General features: G+C 54.6%; 1 protein-coding gene across 1 annotated transcript in view; it reads right to left on the bottom strand.

The window, feature by feature from the left end:
• Positions 1-18565, bottom strand: part of LOC129509498 (cadherin-23-like) — a 322243-nt gene that overhangs the window by 27361 nt on the left and 276317 nt on the right. The window contains exons 14-20 of the mRNA XM_055325089.1: positions 15584-15648; positions 14224-14461; positions 12784-12889; positions 10582-10709; positions 5751-5823; positions 3874-3990; positions 44-156 (exon numbers count right to left, since the gene is read on the bottom strand). Of these exons, the coding sequence (XP_055181064.1) occupies positions 44-156; positions 3874-3990; positions 5751-5823; positions 10582-10709; positions 12784-12889; positions 14224-14461; positions 15584-15648 (840 nt within the window). The remainder of the gene's footprint in view (positions 1-43; positions 157-3873; positions 3991-5750; positions 5824-10581; positions 10710-12783; positions 12890-14223; positions 14462-15583; positions 15649-18565) is intronic.

Consider the following 18565-nt stretch of genomic DNA (forward strand, 5'->3'; position numbering starts at 1 on the left):
GGTGGGCTGGGGAGCAGGGGTCACGGAGGGCGTGGGCACTCACGGTGGCAATGCCAGTTTTCTGGTTGTGGCCCACACCCCCGTCCACCGCTCTGACGATGAGGATGTATTCAGACTTGGTCTCGCGGTCAAGCAGGGAGGTGGTGGTGATTTCGCCTGCAGGACAGAGGGTTGGGGTGGGAGGGGGAGAGAGCAGAGATGTCTGCACCAGCTGGCGGCGTGTGTGCAGGTGTGTGTTCACGTGTGTGTGCGGGTGCTGGGGGTGTGAGGTGGCCATCCTGAAGGGAGGGGGGATGGAACCCAGGCCCTGGGAATTGGAATCCCCAATAATAACTCCATGTTAGGGAAGGGAAGTACTTTTGAATGTGTGACCATCTAGGCCGATGATGGGGTTAGGGGCTGGGGAATAGGGCGAAAGCACCCCCAGCCCCAAAGACCTCTTTTTTTAGACTTCTGACGTTATTGACTCTGTCACTTGAGACTTGTTACTTAAGTCCTCCATGCCTCAGTTTCTCCATCTGGTCAAAAGGGCAAGGTGACAGGCACTGCCCCAGAGGGCTGTCCTGGGATTAATTTAGTCGACATCACTGAAGGTTTAGAACAGCGCCTGGCCCTGTTTATTGAGATAGTCACAGAAACAGGGACAGCACTGAAACATGTGATGTGTCTTACACACGCTCACATGGTGACTCGTTACTGGATGAGACAACCTATAACGCACGGAGAATAGTTATGATTTCCTCAGTGACCCTGTAACACGATTCTATGGCCTTGAGGTTTTTTTTTTTTTTTTTTAGTGTATAAATGGGTTATTCCCTTAAATGCAAACATTTAAAACTGGCCATTGATCAGCCTGGTTCTGGCTTTTCTTTCTATTTCGGTGTAACTGAAACATGGAGGTCACTTTGGTAAAGATGTGCAGTGGTGTGCTGGTGTTTGATAATCAGCTCTTCAGAGCAAGCACCAAAAAAAAAAAAAAAAAGGCATTTCCTGATTTCCATGGCATAAATACTCCCACCAGGGCCACTTGGTTCGTGGAACAAGGAATGGGGGAGATGCTTGAATTTGGCTCTCAGGAGCAGATGTGAGCTGGTCTGTGCCAGCCTCAGTACATGGTGGCAGGCAGGCCGTTTCCCTCTGACGTGGGCCATGGGAAAGAGCTAGGCTTTGAGGACAGCGAGACCCAGATCCGAATTCCAATTATGGCCCTTTCTACATGTTTGGCCTTGGAAAAGTTACTTAATTTCTTTGAGCCTCAATTTTCTCATCTGTAAAATGGAGATTAGTATGCCTTCGAACCAGAGGTCTTGTGAGGATTAAATGATTCACAGAGCTGTAGGTAAAGCTCCCAGCATGCAGAAAATGCTTACTGCCCTCCCACAGACTGTGAGAATTCCCCAAGGCAGGAAAGACTGCATGCCATCCTTTATTTATTTATAATTATTTTTAATTTTATTTATTTATTTAAATTTTTATTTATTTATGATAGAGAGAGAGAGGCAGAGACACAGGCAGAGGGAGAAGCAGGCTCCATGCACTGGGAACCCGACGTGGGATTCGATCCCGGGTCTCCAGGATCGCGCCCTGGGCCAAAGGCAGGCGCCAAACCGCTGCGCCACCCAGGGTTCCCTATTTATTTATTTTTAAATCCCCCTTGCCTGAGCTGTGCCACCTGAGGCAAGTTACTCAACTTCTCTGTGCTTGGTTTATTCTATCACACAACAAGGGAGCTGGACCAGATGGTCTCACGTTTCCCTCCCTGTCAATTTGGCCTGTCCTTTGGCCTGCACAGGGCCGAACGGGGAGCTGAGGGGTGTGGGGGGACAGGTCAGTGAAGGCACTAAGGCCAGAAACAAAAGACTGGCAAAGGTCTGCCCACCGAGCCCTATTCCTTGCTGGGGTGGTATCAATTAATTGGCAGGGCGAGGAAGAAATTAATCTCTAAAAAGTTTTAAACGTGAACTTGTCGGCATGATAGATAGCTCCTCCTGTCTGGGAAATTAGATCCAATTAAGGCCACCTTTGTGGAGCAGGCCTGGCTAATTTTACCGAGGAGCTCAGAGGAAAACACACCTTCAGAGCTGAAGGAGCTGTGTTAAGGCAGCAAGAAAATGTCCCTGCCATTATTAAAGGCTCCAGGGTGGAGATGTGGTCCCCGGCTGGGGAGGCAGCCGGGTGCTGAAAGGTCAGTGCGCCCATCACTAAATGTGGGCAGCAGCATGTGGCTCTAATGTGGCTTATAGAGTCTAACATTTAAAGTTTGGGCTCCGGAGTCAGAAGTTCAAGCTCTCCAAGTCCTTGATCAGGTTACTTAACCTCTTCTATGCGCCAGTTTTATCAGCTGGAAGATAAGGGTGATGCTAGCACCGGCCTCAGAGTGGTGAAGGCGGTGAACTGGGGTGCTGCTGGTCTGAGCACCTGGCTCATGTTAATGAACGGTATTCTTTGGAGTCCCCTGGAAATGCGGGCTCATGGTGGGCAGAGGCTCCTGAGAGCAGGGAGGAAGGCCCTCCATTCTGTCCGAGGTGGAGTGAGAGGCTCAGGATGGCTCTGGACAAGTTTAGTTTTGTACGTGTCAGTACCATGTGCTCCCCTAGCTTCCAGGAAAAGGGGATGAAAGAAAGCCTGAAGGCAGACTTGGATGGGGTACAGGCTTGGGGGGGCAAGGGCATGGATCACAGGAAGACTTAGTGCCCCATGCCCCCAGGTCACCTGTAGCAGGGGCGGCCAGAAATGACTTCCCAGGCTTCCTATTGCCTGGTCCTGGCCAATAAGACATGGACAGAAGTGATGCCTGTCACCTCCAGGCCTGGCCCATACACATCTCCTTAGCACTCCAGGCTCTCTTCCCCTCTGCAGTGACCTTGGAGTCACAACATGGAAGGTGCCTGGGTCCCAGAACTGCCACATGCAAGGCCATCCACTGAACAAGGCATTGAGCCACTGTGTGTGTTAGAATTTCTGTTGTGTTGCATCACTGAGATTTCATGGTTGGCCTGCTTGGCGCCTCCAGTGCCCTTACCTAAGAGAGCAACAGGTATTTAGAAGCGGGGGCCTTGCATGCCCACTAAGTGGACCGGGAACCCCAGGAGGGCAGGCCATGTCTGAGTCCATCCTGTGCCCCAGCACCTGGCAGAGAGCAGGCCCCTACCGACACCCAAAAGAATTCATAAATGAATAACCAGGGGCCTCTTATTCCTTCCCAGCTTCTGACCTGGGGTCTCTTGTTGTTCTTTTCCTCCCCATTCCCCTCCCAGCTTTAAGAGAGAGAGATCTGGAGAGGCGCACATGGAAAAGGGGAAGAAAGGTGAGAGCTCTATGGACTGAGCAGGGATGCGGGCCCCTGGGCAAAAAGACCAGAGAGAATGATGAGGGAGACGTAACTGTGTTAGCACGTACTGTGTGCCAGGGACTGCTCTATCACGTCCTATAATAACTCATGTGATCCACACTACATCCCTGACATGACCATCCTCATTCTGCAGGGGGAAATCAAGGCACATGCTGTGTTAAGAGGAGCCAGGGTTCAAGAAAGAGGTCAGTGACTGAGGGAGGGGGGCGCATAGGCTTGAGGAAGTAATCCCCCATCGGGTGGTATGTCAGCCAGCTATTTGTAGAACGGAACACGTTTTAAACATCACAGGGCTCCTCACCATTGAAACCCATCCTCTAATGGACACGTTCATGTTCCAATTTTTTAAGGGGGTAAGGTCAGTAATCACACTCAAGTTAATGTGTCAGGGATGCAAGCAGGTGCTCAAAGCTGGCATGCTCCAAACGAGGGCTTCCTGGGGAAGGGAGCGAGGACTTGGCTCAGGGGCAGGTCCCGGGCTGGGCACGGGGAGCCACGAGGACCAGGATGAGGGCTCTCACCTGAGCGGGCGTTGATCCGAAACTGGGAGGAGCCCTCCAAGGAGTAGATGATGGACTCCTGACCATACTCCCGGGAGCGGTCCAGGTCCGTGGCGTTCAGGAACAGCACTGTGGCTCCTTCCAGGAGACAAACGGGTGGGGGTGGAGAGGAGTGCTCACCCCAGGCTCTCAGCCCCAGGCCCTGGAGGAGCAGGACCTGGGACCTCCTGCTGACCAGCCTTCAGGGGGCAGGAATCCTGCCACAAGGGCACCCAGGGCTGAGAGCGGGCTCAACCACCAGAGCTCCCCGGACTGCATGGGGACAAGGCTCCATGGGAGGGGGTCCTGGAACCTGGGGTGGGTTATACCTGCAGCTGTTGGCACCTCCCCTGTCTCCCAGAGAGCGTACCACTCCTCTCCCCCTACCTCTCTCTGCCTCTCACCAGAGAAAATACACTCAGACTGACCAGCTTTGACTTTGAGTCAAAAAGAAATGAAGCCCTATATTAAATTATTCCACCTTTATTGTATTCAATTTTGGTTCTTATTTCATCTTATTCACAAGGGGGAATTTATAAGGGTTTTTATTTTCTCTTTAATGTCTAGTTAAGGCCCTCACCTTCATGTCCATCTCTGTAAAACGCTGGGTCAGGGTACCAGCCTTTCCAGTTGCCCTCACCAGCCCCTGAGAGTGGCCTGTTCCAAGGCCATATCTGCTGGGCTGTGGGCTATAGCCCCCTCCTGTCTCTCCCCCCCCCCGCCCCCACCTAACTGCCACACTGAGGAGGCTCAGCATGTGGGCTTCTAGACTCATGGCACCTGGGCTGGATTCCCGGGGGACCTCTGGCAACCAAGCCTCAGCTTCTTCCTCTGTGAAATGGGTCTCCCGATAAAGCTAGCTTGTGGGGTTGTTGGTAAGGCTCCTAGGGGAAGGTATGCAGGGTGCAGGCTCCCCGCAGCTTGCACTGAGACACAAGTTGAGGGATGCCATTGCATGGATAAATCAACAGTCCCAGGGGTATAAGGGCCTGTGAGACAGGCCCATATGAGTCCCAGGCAGGGGGCTGTGAGACAGGCCATTCTGGCCCCTTCCAGGCATTGTGAGGCCTCTGACTCTCAGTCTTACCCTGAGCAGGGGGACAGGTACACGGGCCCTGACACACCCTTTATCTAAGCACAAAGTGGAAGAGGATCACGTGCCATGATGAAGGCCTCTCCTAAGCAGAGGCCATGGGGATGGTTGGAGAATGCAAGGGGTTGCTTCAGCAGTGATACTCTCCAGGGGATGCCTGACTGGGTCAGGGAAGGGTGGGCTGGGCACGGCCTGGCACCCACCCAAGAAAGTCATCAGACACCAGGAAGGCATCTGGAGGCTGTCTTGAGAAGGCCCCATGGTGCCACACAAGGTCACCCTCCAGACAAGTCCTGATATGGGAGTCCCCCCACCATATGGAGGGACTTAGCTGGCCCTGGATGTAAGGGTGAGTGGTCAGCCTGCCCCAACGACAGAGCGGGTCCCCTGGGACCTGAATGTGGAGCTGGTGGTCCTGGGTCTGCAAGCTGGGCCCTGCCACCGGAGACATGGCCCTTCTTGCTCTCACATAGGAACCTAGGCCATCCTTCAGGCCCGCCTCTGGCCACTGTGGCCTCACAGCACGGTAACCCCGTACTCTCCGTACACTCTTGTTTGACCAAGGTTGTTCCGTTATTGATGGGTGGCCACTCTCCCCCCTGCTAGACTGTAGCTGAAGTACCTGGCGGAGCGCCTGCACGTAGTAGGTGCTCTGTAAAAAGCCACTGGCTGGCAGACAACTGGACCTCTTCAAAGGCTCCCCTCACTGGTCACAGTGTGTCTGCTGGCTTCCCGCCTTCCCACCCTCCCCGGCCCGGGCCCCTACCTGCCATGATGTTCTCCACCACGGAGACGAAGTAGGCAGGCTTGCTGAAGGTGGGCGGGTTGTCGTTCTCGTCCTGGAAGGGAAACAGACGGGCTGTAGGAGCAGGGAGGCTGTCAGGGCTGGTCAGCTGTCCAAGGGGAGGCTGGGCATGGCTGGCACTGAGGAGCTTTGGCCTTGCCGGGGTGTCACGATGGGGCCGGGGCGCTCCCCTGGCTGGGCTACAGTTGGAGGAGGGAGGCCAGGCCTTGGTGGGGGGAGACTCGTAAGGGTCAGGAAGATGGAGAACGAAGGGAGCAGGTGCAGCTGTCCTAACTCCCAGCTTCCCTGCTCTCCCGTCTGCCGTCCAGCGCAGCTCCAAGCTTACTCCTGTTCTGTGCTCAGCTCGTCATCCTCCGTTCTGGGGGTGGGGGGGGCGGCGGGGGCCTCGAAACTTCCCTCCCGGCTACGCCATTTGATGGTGGAGGGTTCTAGGACCCTCCCACCCCTGGAAATGAAGGGAGGAAGGAGCACCCCAGCCCAGGAGGTACTGAAGTGCGTGGTGGCGGGCAGGCAGGCAGGGTCTGGGTCAGGTGGCTCTCAGAGCCTGAACTCCAGGCCCCTCTGCACACACCAGAACAGTGGCTCCTCCACCCCTGGCGCAAACCCTGGCCCAGAGCCCAGCACCTCTAGTTCTCGAGCAGCCCCTCGTCCCACCCAGCCTTCACCAGAGACCGGGCTAGAGGGACAGTGGTCAGGGCACAGCCTCGGCCCCTTCCCGCTCCCCCTGGCTCCTCCGTCTCCCTCTTCCATGGTCAGGGGCGATTTCTGTACCCCTTAAGCCTCTGTTCCTCAGTCACTGCTTCCTGTAATCACTCAACACCAATCTCTTCCTGTTCGCCCCTTGGAGGAAGCCCCAGTGGCCCACCTGACCCCCACCTTCCCTCCTTTCCCTGGGAGCCCTGGCAGGGTGGGAGGGGGCACAATGTGTGACCCCGGGGTGGGGGTGGGCGGATCTCTAGGCTACTGCGTTCCGGGCACATGCTCCCGGGGCCGCATTCCCCGCAGAACTGGGAGCTCTTTGAGTGGCACGCTCCTGGAGAAGCCCCTTTTGCTGGAGTCACTTTGGAGCCCAGCGGCAATGCAAGAGGGGGAGGCGTGACAGCTGGCTGTCCGGACTGTGGGTGCCCAGGGAGGCGTGCTGCTCTTCTTCGGGGCTGCACCCCTGCCCCCACCCCAGAGAACCAGCGGTGTGAGGACTTGCAGGACGTCCAGTGTCCCTGGGCGACCCCCGGTGCAGGCGAGGGCCCCATGTACGCATATACTTAAGCCTTCTGCTTGGCTGCGCGAGACGGCGCCGAGAATGTCAGTGACAGAGCATGAGGCAGAAACTTATTAGCGGTGATATTTCCCCGGATCCTGGCACTGCATTCACTATTAGTTCTAATTCAGCGGCTCCCTCTACAAAAGCTTATTGTCCCCTAATGGGAAATCTACAAACCGCGTTTGACTTCTTTATTAAAAACCAACAAGCGGCGGGTGAAAAGGAATCACCTGGCCCCTCCCGCCTGCCCCCTCTTCCATTCGGGAGCCTGGTGGCCCTGTCTGCCTCTCCCCACCCCTAACGGATGCCACAAGTGCTGCCGTGAACTACTCATCTTCGCTGAGTCCCCCCGCCCCCCGCCCCCTCAGTTGAGAGAAAATCCCTTTGGTGGTCGGAGGAGGCAGCTTAGCCAAGTGACAGCTACTTAAAAATCACCCACGTGCAAAATCAACCCAAAGGCGGTGACCTTTTCAAGTGTGGTCCTTAGACACAAGTGACTACACCATCCTGAAGCCCTGCTTAAGAGAGGATGTTCACTCACAGCCAAGCTGGCATCTGTCTTTGTTGCCAGCCTCCCCCCTCTCCGCCGCCACCCCAACCCTGCACTCCATCCCCTCCAGGGCCTCAGAGCACACCTGGAAGGAAATTGTAGGGCCCTTGCTGGTCTGTATGATGGCTTCGAGGAAACTTGAAAATGACCCTTTCTGCTGGGTTCAGGTAGCTCTAGGCTGAGTGGATTCCTGCCCCCACCCCCCACCCCTGCACACAGGGACCTTGCTGTCTGGCTTCAGGGAGGGAGACTAAGGCTGTTGACCACTCTTTTATTCACAATGAATGAAAGGTTAGCTTGGCTCCTTGGCCACCCTCTTCCCACTTTGCTCTGGAGAAGCTGAGGCAAAAGGAGAAAGAGGCCCTTTCTGGGTTCCTTCACTGAGCCACAGGTTGGGAAGCTGGAATTTGCGGTATTCCCTGGGTTTTAAGAGCCCATCAGGGCAGACCTTTGAAGGCCTTGCTACTCAAAGTGTGGTCCCCTGACCTGAAGCAGCAACAGTGCCTGGAGCTTTGTGGGAATGCAGAGCCTCAGCCCTTGCTTAGACTCACTAGATAAGAATTTGCATTTTAAGAGGATCTCCAGGAGAAAAAAAAAAAAAAGAAGAAGAAGATCTCCAGGAAATTCACACAATCCTTGAGGGGTACTGGTCTCAATCGCTCGCAGATAGGGATTTCCAAGGTTTCAGGTGTAGTGGAAAGTGGAAGGAATGTGAACTCAGGAGTCAGACAGGTCAGGGTTCAAATCCTAGCTCACTAGGACTGGAAGCAGATTCAAGTGTCACTTACTAGCCAGCAAGTGAGGAAAGCGCTGGTAATCCTGGACCTGTAATGTTCCCTCATCTGTAGCATGGATTGGGAGAGACTGTGTAATGTGGAAGCACCTGACATGTTATTGGAGCTCAGGAAATTTTAGTTTCCATTTGGCCAGTTCTGCTTGTCCATCCCTGGGCTGGTGTAGAACACCTCAACTTATTTCCCTACACCTCCCCTATTCTTACCCTCTCCCTCATCTGCTTCCCCCATATTTAGAGCACGTTCTTTGTCTGGCTGAGTTCTCTGGAATTCCCATTTGCACCACAGGCAGCCTGGTGCAGGGATGCTGCCGACGGTATGGAAGTTTGTCTTATCAGCTGTGACGGTAGCCAACATTACAGGTGCCAGGTGCCACCTGTGTGATCTCACTTAATCCTCACAACAATATCATGATGCATGATACCATGATTATCCCATTTTGCAGATGAAGAGACTGAGGCTCAGAGGGAGAGAGTTAAGGACCCCAGGTCATAGAGTTAGAGGGTGGCAGAGCCAGGTTTCAAAGCCATACACCTCCCAAACTATGTTCCTTTCTCCATTCTTTGAGGAGGGGGGCAGGTTTCATAGACACCTTCACATCCCTCCGAGATCTGCTGCTGCATCTTGCAGACAAGGGGAACTCACCGTGCCTCAGCGGAGAATACCCGCCGGTTGAAAATGATGGATGGGTCGGTCGGGGTTAGGAGCATGACCGGGACTGGGGGGCTCTTGGGGCTGTTTTTAATCAAGACTGGTAATGGGCCATGTGGAGAAGACATGGTCACGGTTGTCAGGGAATGCATTCTGGTTCTTTGGTGCCCCCCACTTCAGAAATTAAAAGTGGGGAGCTACGGATAAAAGGCAGGCAGTGAGTGTTTAGATTTCTGTGGCTCTCCTCTTTTCCAGCTGCCCCCTCCCCTTGGCCTCCCACCACTCCCTGAAATCTGTGGGGACCCAGACTCTCTGCCCTTCCTTCCCTTTGCTGGTTCTGCACAGCCTCGCCCTCCGATGCTACTCCTAAACCCTGCTCCCTCATGCCCACCTGCAGGGGTCCCCCCACAAGGCATCCCCTTTCAACCTTATCATTGCCAGCGCATCCTATGCAGCAAGCAAGCAATCAGGGTTCCCTGCCCAGACAAGGACTGTCCCACTCAGGAGCTGGCTTTGGAGCCTCTCTGCCTTGGGTTGAGAGTCGAGAGGATGAGGCTTGGTAAAGCCAGGTGTGGGGCATCACCAGAGGCGGTTGGTGAAGCTGCCTGGGACAGGAAGTTCATCCAGCATGCCTGCTCTGGAAGAGACTTTCCTGAGCATATGTCCGATCACAGCCTACCTCCTAACCCGACAATCTGATCTAATCCTCCTGGAGCCGGTAAAGCACTAACTCTTCCATCAACACTCACCCGCTCCTGCAGGCAGCAGCCTCTATGAGGTGGGGCGGGGGGAGGCGGGTACACTTGTGCATATGCAGTGGGGAGGTCTCTGGTGGGGAAAGGCCCACTGATGCCCCATCAGACCACGATCTGCAGCCCTGGGATGGCCAGGGGAGCAGCACAGGGCAAATGAACCAGTGTGGAGATGGATTCAGTGGCTGATAATTACAGGCATGGAAATCACTAATGTGCGCTTGATATTCATGTCAGACAAGCTGTGGTTTGGTTTCAGGCCCCTTTAGATCTTCAGAGGAGCAGACAAAGGAAAGAAAAAAGGAAGAGGGGGATATATACAAATATGGAGGGAGAGAGACAGACAGACAGACAGACAGGAGAGAGAAGATGACCTCCCAATAACTCCCTTCAACTTCACAAAGCATGGCTCTAAATGAGAGGATCTTGTGACATTTCCTCCTGCTTGAGCCCCAGTTCCTGTTCCCCATCAGCAAGTGTCCTGAGGCCCCTTAATGAAGTTGGAGCCGGCTGATGGGGATCTTCTTGCATTCCAGGGCCTGGCCTTCCTGGTTGAGCTGGGCAGTGGGGGATGGGGGGGCAGCTTGCCTGGTGCAGCAGTGGCAGAAGGTTGCTGGGGGCAGCCTTTGGGACCATCTGCTGGGTGACTTCCAGAGCCGCAGGGACAGCCAAGGATATAGGGACAGTCTGACACCACTAGGTTCAGGCAGGGCCCCCAGCACTCTGGGAAGCACTCACCACTCCTTACCCTGAGAGGGCAAGAGCAGCACCCCTGGGTACTTACAAACACCTCGATGGTGACAGGGACGGTGCTGTTCAGAGGGGGGTTGCCAGCATCCTTGGCCATGACTGTCAGGTAAATCAGCCCATTGGGTATCTGCTCATAATCGAGGGGACGGCTCACGCTGATCACTGAAATGACAGGAACAGGTCCCCATGGCCCCCTTTAAGCAGATGTTAGATGCCCATCCAGCCAGGGGTCTTCTTTGGGCAGAGAGGGTGTGGCTGGCACATGCTGGCCAGCTCTGCTTCATCCCCCCACCCCACCTTCCTCTGAACTCCGGGGGCCTCGGTGCCTTGGTGTAGGTTTACCAACTGCCTGATATGCAGGAGGCAAAGTGCTGAGCACCGCAGGTGTTCACTATTTTGGTGGTGACGTAAGTACCGCTTTACAGACGAGGAGGCCAAGCTCAGAGAGGTTCAATAACATGCCCCAAGACACACAGCTAGCACCTCGATAGAGGTGGGACTCGAGCCTAGATTTGTTGGAATCCAGGCTCTTTCCTAGTTTGTGCTATTACCTGCTTATCTATCTCACCCACTTCTGTGACACTCTCCATCAGTCTGGAAGCTGCTCGGAGGACAGGGTCATGCCTCGGACTCTAGTTGGTCTCTTACTAACTCTCTCCAGATGAGCAGAGTTCATCCACTTATCAACCAGTCTCAGGGCTGCCAGAGGTGGTGCTGCCGGTGGGGCACAGGTGGCGGCTCCCTCTCTAGTCTCCTCTGGTCCTGCCACGGCCTTACTCCTCTCTCTCCGTCCCTCCCTGGCCCCCGCCCTCTACCCTGTGGGCTCTCCATGCCCGTCCCATCTAGCAGCCTGCTCTGGGCACTGCTTCGGCCTCTTGGGAGGACACCGAGTGTCACAGACTTGACTCCCAGCACAACTCTGCCTGAAGGTGGCAAGGACACCACTAAAGCCAGAGGCAGACAGAGGTGGAGGGGCAGGATTTGGGGGTTGTGGAGAGATGCCCCTTTCTGATGTCCTCATCACTGCATATGCCTGAACTCCCTCTCCCATGGGTACTCTTCTGTTTTGGGAGGAAGGCACATTAGCTTGCATGTGGGGGTCATCGGGGCTCTGACAGGGCATCGTGACAGTACAAAATCCCCCTTTCTATGTGGGAAATGGCAGCAAAAGCATTGCTTAGTAATGTGAAACCGAAGGGAGGGTCTAGTCCAGGAGAGGCTGGGGTGTGCAAGTGGGCGAAGACACTTGCAGGTCATTAAAGTAGGGGCATAGATTTTAAAGAGAACATCAGGCTGTAGCATCTGGAGCCAGGATTATAATTTCTGTGACCGCGTTTCTCTGACCTGATTGTGGGGTGCAGGAGGAGTGAGTGCTGGACTCAGGGTCCCCGCAAAGCACATCCGTTCTGCCTCAAGGGCACCTAAGCCATCTTCAGGCATTCAGGGACCCTCCTAGAGGAGGGGGTGTCCAAATGAGCCCTTAATGCTAGCCAGAGGTTATTGGCTTAAAGGCCAAAGGAGGGCAGAGCAAAGGGACAGGGAGGAAGGGTTTCCTGGTTGAAGGAACAGACTCTGCAAAGACATGCAAGTGATCACTAAGGGGAGAGGGTCAAGGGGTTCAAAGAGGGTTCTGGTGTGGAAACATAGGTGCTGAAAGAGGATGCTCGAGAGGCAACAAGAACCAGATTACACGAGTCTTGTTGGACACCTCTGCTGCGTGGCCTTGGGCAAGTTACTCCCTGACTCTGGGCCTTTGCGGCCTTTCACCTGAAGAACAAGTTGGGTCTCAAGATCTTGGAGCTGAGGGCTGCTGCTCTTCCCCGCCTAGTTGCAGTGATCAGGAGTCCCAGGGGAGCAGGCAGGGCAAGGTCCAGAGTACAGGGCTTTTGAAGCACACCCAGAGGCTCAGGACGCTTGGCTGACACACCTCTACCTTATGGACCTGCCGGGGCAGCCTGGGTAAAAAAGAGGGGCCCTGCAGACTGTGGGAATATCAGATGCTGGGCTGACCGTGGTCTAAGACCAAGAGAAAGATGGAGCGGATCCTACAGGGGGGTGATCCCAGGTTTGTGTCACTTGCTCCAGCTGATGGGCTATGGGGCAGCTTCCTGGGTTGTCCAGGTGTCTGGGAGACAGACGGCCACCCCCCTCTGGAGAGAGGCGTGAGTGTGCAGACCCTTCTCTGGCCCCCGGGCTCTCTTCCCTGGGCTGGGGCTCAGTCCCGCCGCATGCCTACCTCCATAGCCCTCATACACGCTGATGTCAAAGTAGCTGCCGAAGGCGGAAGCATTGACGATGCTGTAGGTGATCTGGTTGTTGGGAGGGGAATCTTCATCCGTGGCCTGGAAGGAAGAGTACAGATGGGGCCCGTGAGCCCTCAGAGGCCGGGACGGGGGGACTGGCCCCTTCAGGATCCCCTGCTTTGGGTGATCCAAGCTCTATTTGTCCCTCAGCCAGAGGCTACTCTCTCATGTTGGGGTATGGAGGTGGCATGGGAATCTAGAAGGTCAGCTGGAGACCTAGGGCAAATGGGGAAGGCTGGGGCTTACTCTGAGGATGGACGTCACCACCATACCTGGCACAACCATCTCCCAGAACCTTTGGTCTCAGCTTGAACACCCGACCCACAGAGGCCTTCCCTGACCCCTAGGACAAGGTGGGCCCTGTGCTATGCGCCCCATTAGTCCCTCCACACCCAACTGTGGCTCCCCGTTCCATTTCTGCCTGCCTCACTCAGATTGTCCACTCCAGGCCAGTGAGACCCTTACATTTCATGCCTATAGTCCAGCACAACATGCGGCACACAGTAGGTGTCAAATAAATGCACACCGCATGAATGCAAGGTATGGGGGGTGAACACACTGGAATGAGTTCAGAGATCTTTCTTCCCCTTGACTGTCTTCTAGGGTGACTGAATTCATTAGCCTCTTTTCAGACATCTCTGTTCCTAGGGAGCCTCCAAAGGCAGCCCATCACTCTGGGGGTACTGGGAGCTGAGCAGGGTGGGACGGCACAGTGTGTGGGTTCTCCTTTCTTTGCAGGCCCGCGTGCCCACCCCTGGTCTCTTGCCTCCATCCCCGTCTGCTTCCGAAACCAGTCCTAAATGGAGGCCCAGGGTCCTGTCACTCGGCATGGGGGGTGGGGGCATGGGGGGTGGGGGAGTGAGGACATCACGAAGTCTCTGCTCAGAGTTGCTATGTATGGGGGGAGCTCACTGCAGGTGGACACTGGGATTGTGGGGCCCCGAGTTCATTGAGCCTCTGGAGGGGGGAACTCTCACTCCTCCTGTTTCCTGCTCTGTGAAATGGGTGGTGTCCCCACAGACTCTGGTTCCTTCCAGCTTCCGCAGTTCCAGATTCCAAGCTGCCACCAAGGGGTCTGGGTAGGGTGTTCTTATGTGGTCCTTATCCTGCTCACCACTTGCCAAGGGAGATGGGGAGGACATCACTTTGCTGAATGGGTGACCTAGAATTTTAGCTGACCCAGACACTTGCCCCACTTGGTTACCAGGGACATGAGGGAATGCTCAGAGGCCTGACCAGGATCTAGGATGAATTCTTTGTGGACGGCAGGTTGGCCTCACTTGTGGCAGCTTCCACAGGGCAGGTGGTCGGGATGAGGGCACAGAGGGAAGGATGGGAGGAGGGCTGGACAGCAGGATGCCCTGGTCTCTTACCCGGAGCCGCACCAGCTGTGTGACAGAAGGCTCATTCTCTCTCAGGGCCCCCACATAGGCATCCTTCTGGAAGGTGGGCACATTGTCGTTGACATCCAACACATTGATCCTGACCCGGCCTGTGGTCTCCTCACCACCCCCATCCCGGGCGATGACTGTCAAGGTGAAGCGCTGGATGAGCTCATAGTCCAGTTTGGCAATCAGCATGATGAGTCCGGTGTCCTTGTCCAGAGAGAACCTATGTCACGTGCCACGGAGAGAGAAAGGGACCCAGGGGTAAAGCAGTTTAGAGATAAGGTCTCTATTTACCAGCCCGTCCTTGCCCAAGGTGATAAACAGAAATGAGGTCAGAAATCTGCCCTCTCTTTCACTTGCGACACCATCCCTCTAACCCGGGAGAGCCTCCCTTGAGTTGTAAGTTGGCTCCTGTATCCCCGGGTCTGGTCCACAGCTGCCAGCCACCGAGCCTGCCAGCAGGTCCTGGCTCCGAGACCAAGAGTGAAGATGGGAAGAGATGAGGAAACCCGAGCTGATCAGGACAAGGCTGTGTGAACATGGGTGCCCTGAGGGAGAGAGTGCCCTGTGCGTGCCTCCTGCTAGTGGTTCCTTCCTCCCATGCTGGGGCTCCACCCGGGGTGGCAGAGAATGGCCGGACGCGACTAACGATCTCTGTCTCCTCTTGATGCATCAGGCACTTCATTTTTAGAAGCAGACCTGCTCTCTGACTTCAACTTGGCTTTTGATCATGTCAAAAATGACAGGGCGTCCCCTTCAGCTTAACTGAAGACAGGGGAAGGAGATGGCCCAGATCCACGGTGAGTGGCAGGGCAAGGCTGGCATAGGTCAGGCGGTGAGACAAGCTGCCACCACCTGACCTCCACGCCAGCTGTGTGACTTTGGGCAAATGACTCAGCCTCTCTGAGTTTCCTCCTCTGCAAAGTGCAGATGATAGCAGTGCCTGGAGAGGAGTGCCTCCAGCACTTGTGGGGATGGAATCAGGTAATGCGTGTAAAGCCCTCGGCACAGAGCCTGCCACACAGCGAGGGCTCCCAGATGCCAGCTGCTGCTACGGCCATAGCTGGGTGCGGTCACCAGCGTCTCTGAGCTGCTTCACTCCCAAAGCTAAAGGCTGCCTTTTGGGCGCCAGAGAAATTACGCCTCAGAGAGTTTAGAGGACTTAACCGAGACTGTGCCACAGCCAGGGCCACACTGGCAGCGGTGCCCGTGGGTTCTGACTCCCTGCTGGCTCAGTGCTTCCGCCACGGGGGCCTGGCGCCCTCCCTGGGTACTGAGAAGTTTCCTGAACCTCGTGAATAGCGGAGTGCCACTGGGCACTGGGCGGCCCAGCGTAGGGTCTTACCGGTCAGGGTCATCGCTGAAGAAGTAGTTCACTTCCCCAAAGGTGCCCACGTCATTGTCTGTTGCCTGCAAAAGTGAGAACAGGACGTCATCGCTGCCCGACCTAGCGAAGCTCTTGATCTCACTGGAACGTGTCCACGGCCAACCCCCTGGTCCTCCCACACAGCTCCTCTGGTTGAATTTTCGAGAGGTACATTGTTCAGTACAGGTGTCCCCAGGCACCAAGAGCTGTTGAGGTTAACAGTGGACAGTGCAGTTCTGGAGGATCGGTCTTCTGTCTAAACCTCTAACTTGGGGAAACCACCTCTTCTGGACTCGTGTCAGGCCAGGCAGGCTTCTGCTCTGCAGATGCTCAGAGGGCTTGGGGGTGAGGCCTTGGATCTGCAGTGTGGGGTCACAACCTATAGGTTTGCAAAATATTGCAGACAAAGGTGGAAGTGGGTTCAACCATCTGGTGGACTCTCCCAGTCCCCAAAGCCTCCATATCTGATGGGCTTCCTGGTGGGAAAGTCCCCTCAGGGGGATTCTGGGGCCCCTGCCTTCTTGAACCCTGGGAATAACCCATTGCATGCAAAAGGCGGACTGTCATCTGGCTGGCAAGGCCCTATACTGCCACCTCGACCCATCTTCTTTGGCACCTGTCTCTGCTCCAGCAAGCAGTCTCAGTGGGGGCTCTCTGCTCTCCTCTCTGCCCGTCAGAATCCTTCTCTGGGATTCCTCTTACTGCTGCTGGGGTTGAAAGCTTCCCTTTGGGACAGTGAAGGCCAAACACACTGGGAGCTGCTGGCTGTGTGAGGACGATGAAGGTGCCCCCAGCGGAGAGCTAGGAGGGGAGAGGCGGGAGCCTGGTAGTTCTGGAGTCCTTCCTCTGACATCCCTTCCACCCTCAGTTTGATTTGTGAGTCCAAAAAGAAAGATCTCTTTTACCCGGTCTGGTCCTGCCACTTGCAGTCGGAAGAGACAGGAGGGAGAGAGGCCTGCCTTAGGCTGATGACAGTGGCAATGATGGTGACCACTGCCGGCCTGTCCAGTGGTCCCGCCTTTTACATTTTCACAGACCATGCACATTTATCATGACCTCATTTCATCCTCACAACTGTCCCATGTGATGAGGGGGACAGATATTTCCACCCATTTTACAGATCACAACACTGAGGCCCCAACCCCAGCGAGGCCCATTCTAGATCATGAGCCAGGTTACAAGCAAAATGAGGCAGAAACAGGGATCCCCACTCCCAGGCTGTGGTTCCTTTCTTTAGGCTACCCCCTCTCACCCCTCCATGGGGTCCCTCTCCCTTCTCCAGAATGAGGGCACTTTCAGCAGGGGATTGGCTTTTGTGGGTGGGACTCCCGGCTGCGGCATCATTCCTGGCTTGGTTACGGTCCACGGTATAGGTTAAATGACACCATCCACTTATCTGTTCATTCCTTATTAAGCGTGCGCTGTACGCCGGGCGCTGGGACTCTGCTCCCTTTCTCAGCCGGGCAACCTGCTGCCTGCTGCCAGATGCCAGGAGCAAAGGCCTTGGGCTGACCTTGGGGACATCTGGTTTGCATTCAGGGCTTCTCTGTAAGATGGTGATTGGCTAGAGTTTTGGCTAATAAAAATATATTTCAATTCTTTTATTTTTTAGCTTTAGTGAGGAGTAACTGACAAAATGTAACCTATCTAAGGGTACGGTGTGATGATCTGATACACATGTGCCTTATAAAAGGATGTCCCCCCGCTGAGTTCATTAACACATCCATCACCTCCCTTATTTACCACCCTTTTTCCCCCTTTTTTGGCGAGAACACTTAAGTTCTACTCTCTTAGCAAATTTCAATGATAAAATAGTGTTATCAACCATAGTCATCATGTTATACGTTGGATCCTCAGACCTCATTCATCTTACAGCTCAAAGTTTATACCTTTTTACCAACCTCTATTTCCCCCACCCTCGGTATCTTTATACCAAGTATTTTTTGAAGTTCTCTTTAAAGTTCCTAGATTCTGTGAAATCTACCAAGTTCTACATTCTTTATGATCAACCTGAATTTTCGAGAAAAATTTGTGTTCAGTATACTTAGTTGAGGAAGGCAGAGAAGTGAGTAATATATTTCTACACCAAATGATCCAAGTGAAAAAAATGTCTAAACTCAAAGGGTTCAGGGGGCGCCCGGGTGGCTCACTGGCTGAGCATCTGCCTTCGGCTCAGGGAGTGGTCCTGGGGTCCTGGGACTGAGTCTTATTATCAGGTTCCTTGTGAGGAGCCTGCTTCTCCCTCTGTCTAGGTCTCTACCTCTCTGTCTCTCATGAAAAAAAAAAAAATAGAATCTTTAAAAAACAAACAAAACCAAAGGGTTCAGATCTCGGTTATCCAGAAAACTTGATTATACAGAAAGAAGCCATTTCTGGGGCTGTGGCCCTGCTTTTATAGGCCTCTTATGCCAGATTCCCCCTCAACATCCCCACTGTCTGTGTTCCAGCAGACTGTGCAGGCTTCCACTTGGTCAGGCTCCGAGTACACCACGGGTTCTTAGGGATGCGTGTTGAAGAAGTGATGAGGAAGATGCTGAGCCATGGGACCCGCCCTCCTCCGCAGGACTGGTTCCCGGACAGGCACTCCCTGGTACCCTGAGCCACTCCTCAGGACAACTGCCATTTATTTACTGGGCACCTCATACTTGTCACACATTTTATCTTCATAACTACCCTATGAGGTAGGTCCTACCAGCAGTACCACCTCCAGTTTACAGACAAGGAAACTGAGGCACACAGAAGGTATAGAGCTCACCCAAGCCTTCACAGGGATTTGAAGCCAGTGCTGTCTCACCATGCCCTTGGCCTCTGTGTGTTATCCCTTCTGAACCGAGAGGAGAGCTTGCTCTCGGAAGAACCTACTCCTGGCGATTCTGGGGGAAGGAGACAAAGCTCCTCAGAATAAGCCTTTCTCTTCTCTTGCAGGGACCAGAGAAGCAGCACGGAGGAGCCCGAGTCCCC

This window comes from Nyctereutes procyonoides, unplaced genomic scaffold, assembly GCF_905146905.1.
Source record: "Nyctereutes procyonoides isolate TBG_1078 unplaced genomic scaffold, NYPRO_anot_genome, whole genome shotgun sequence".
Classification (NCBI taxonomy): Eukaryota; Metazoa; Chordata; class Mammalia; order Carnivora; family Canidae; genus Nyctereutes; species Nyctereutes procyonoides.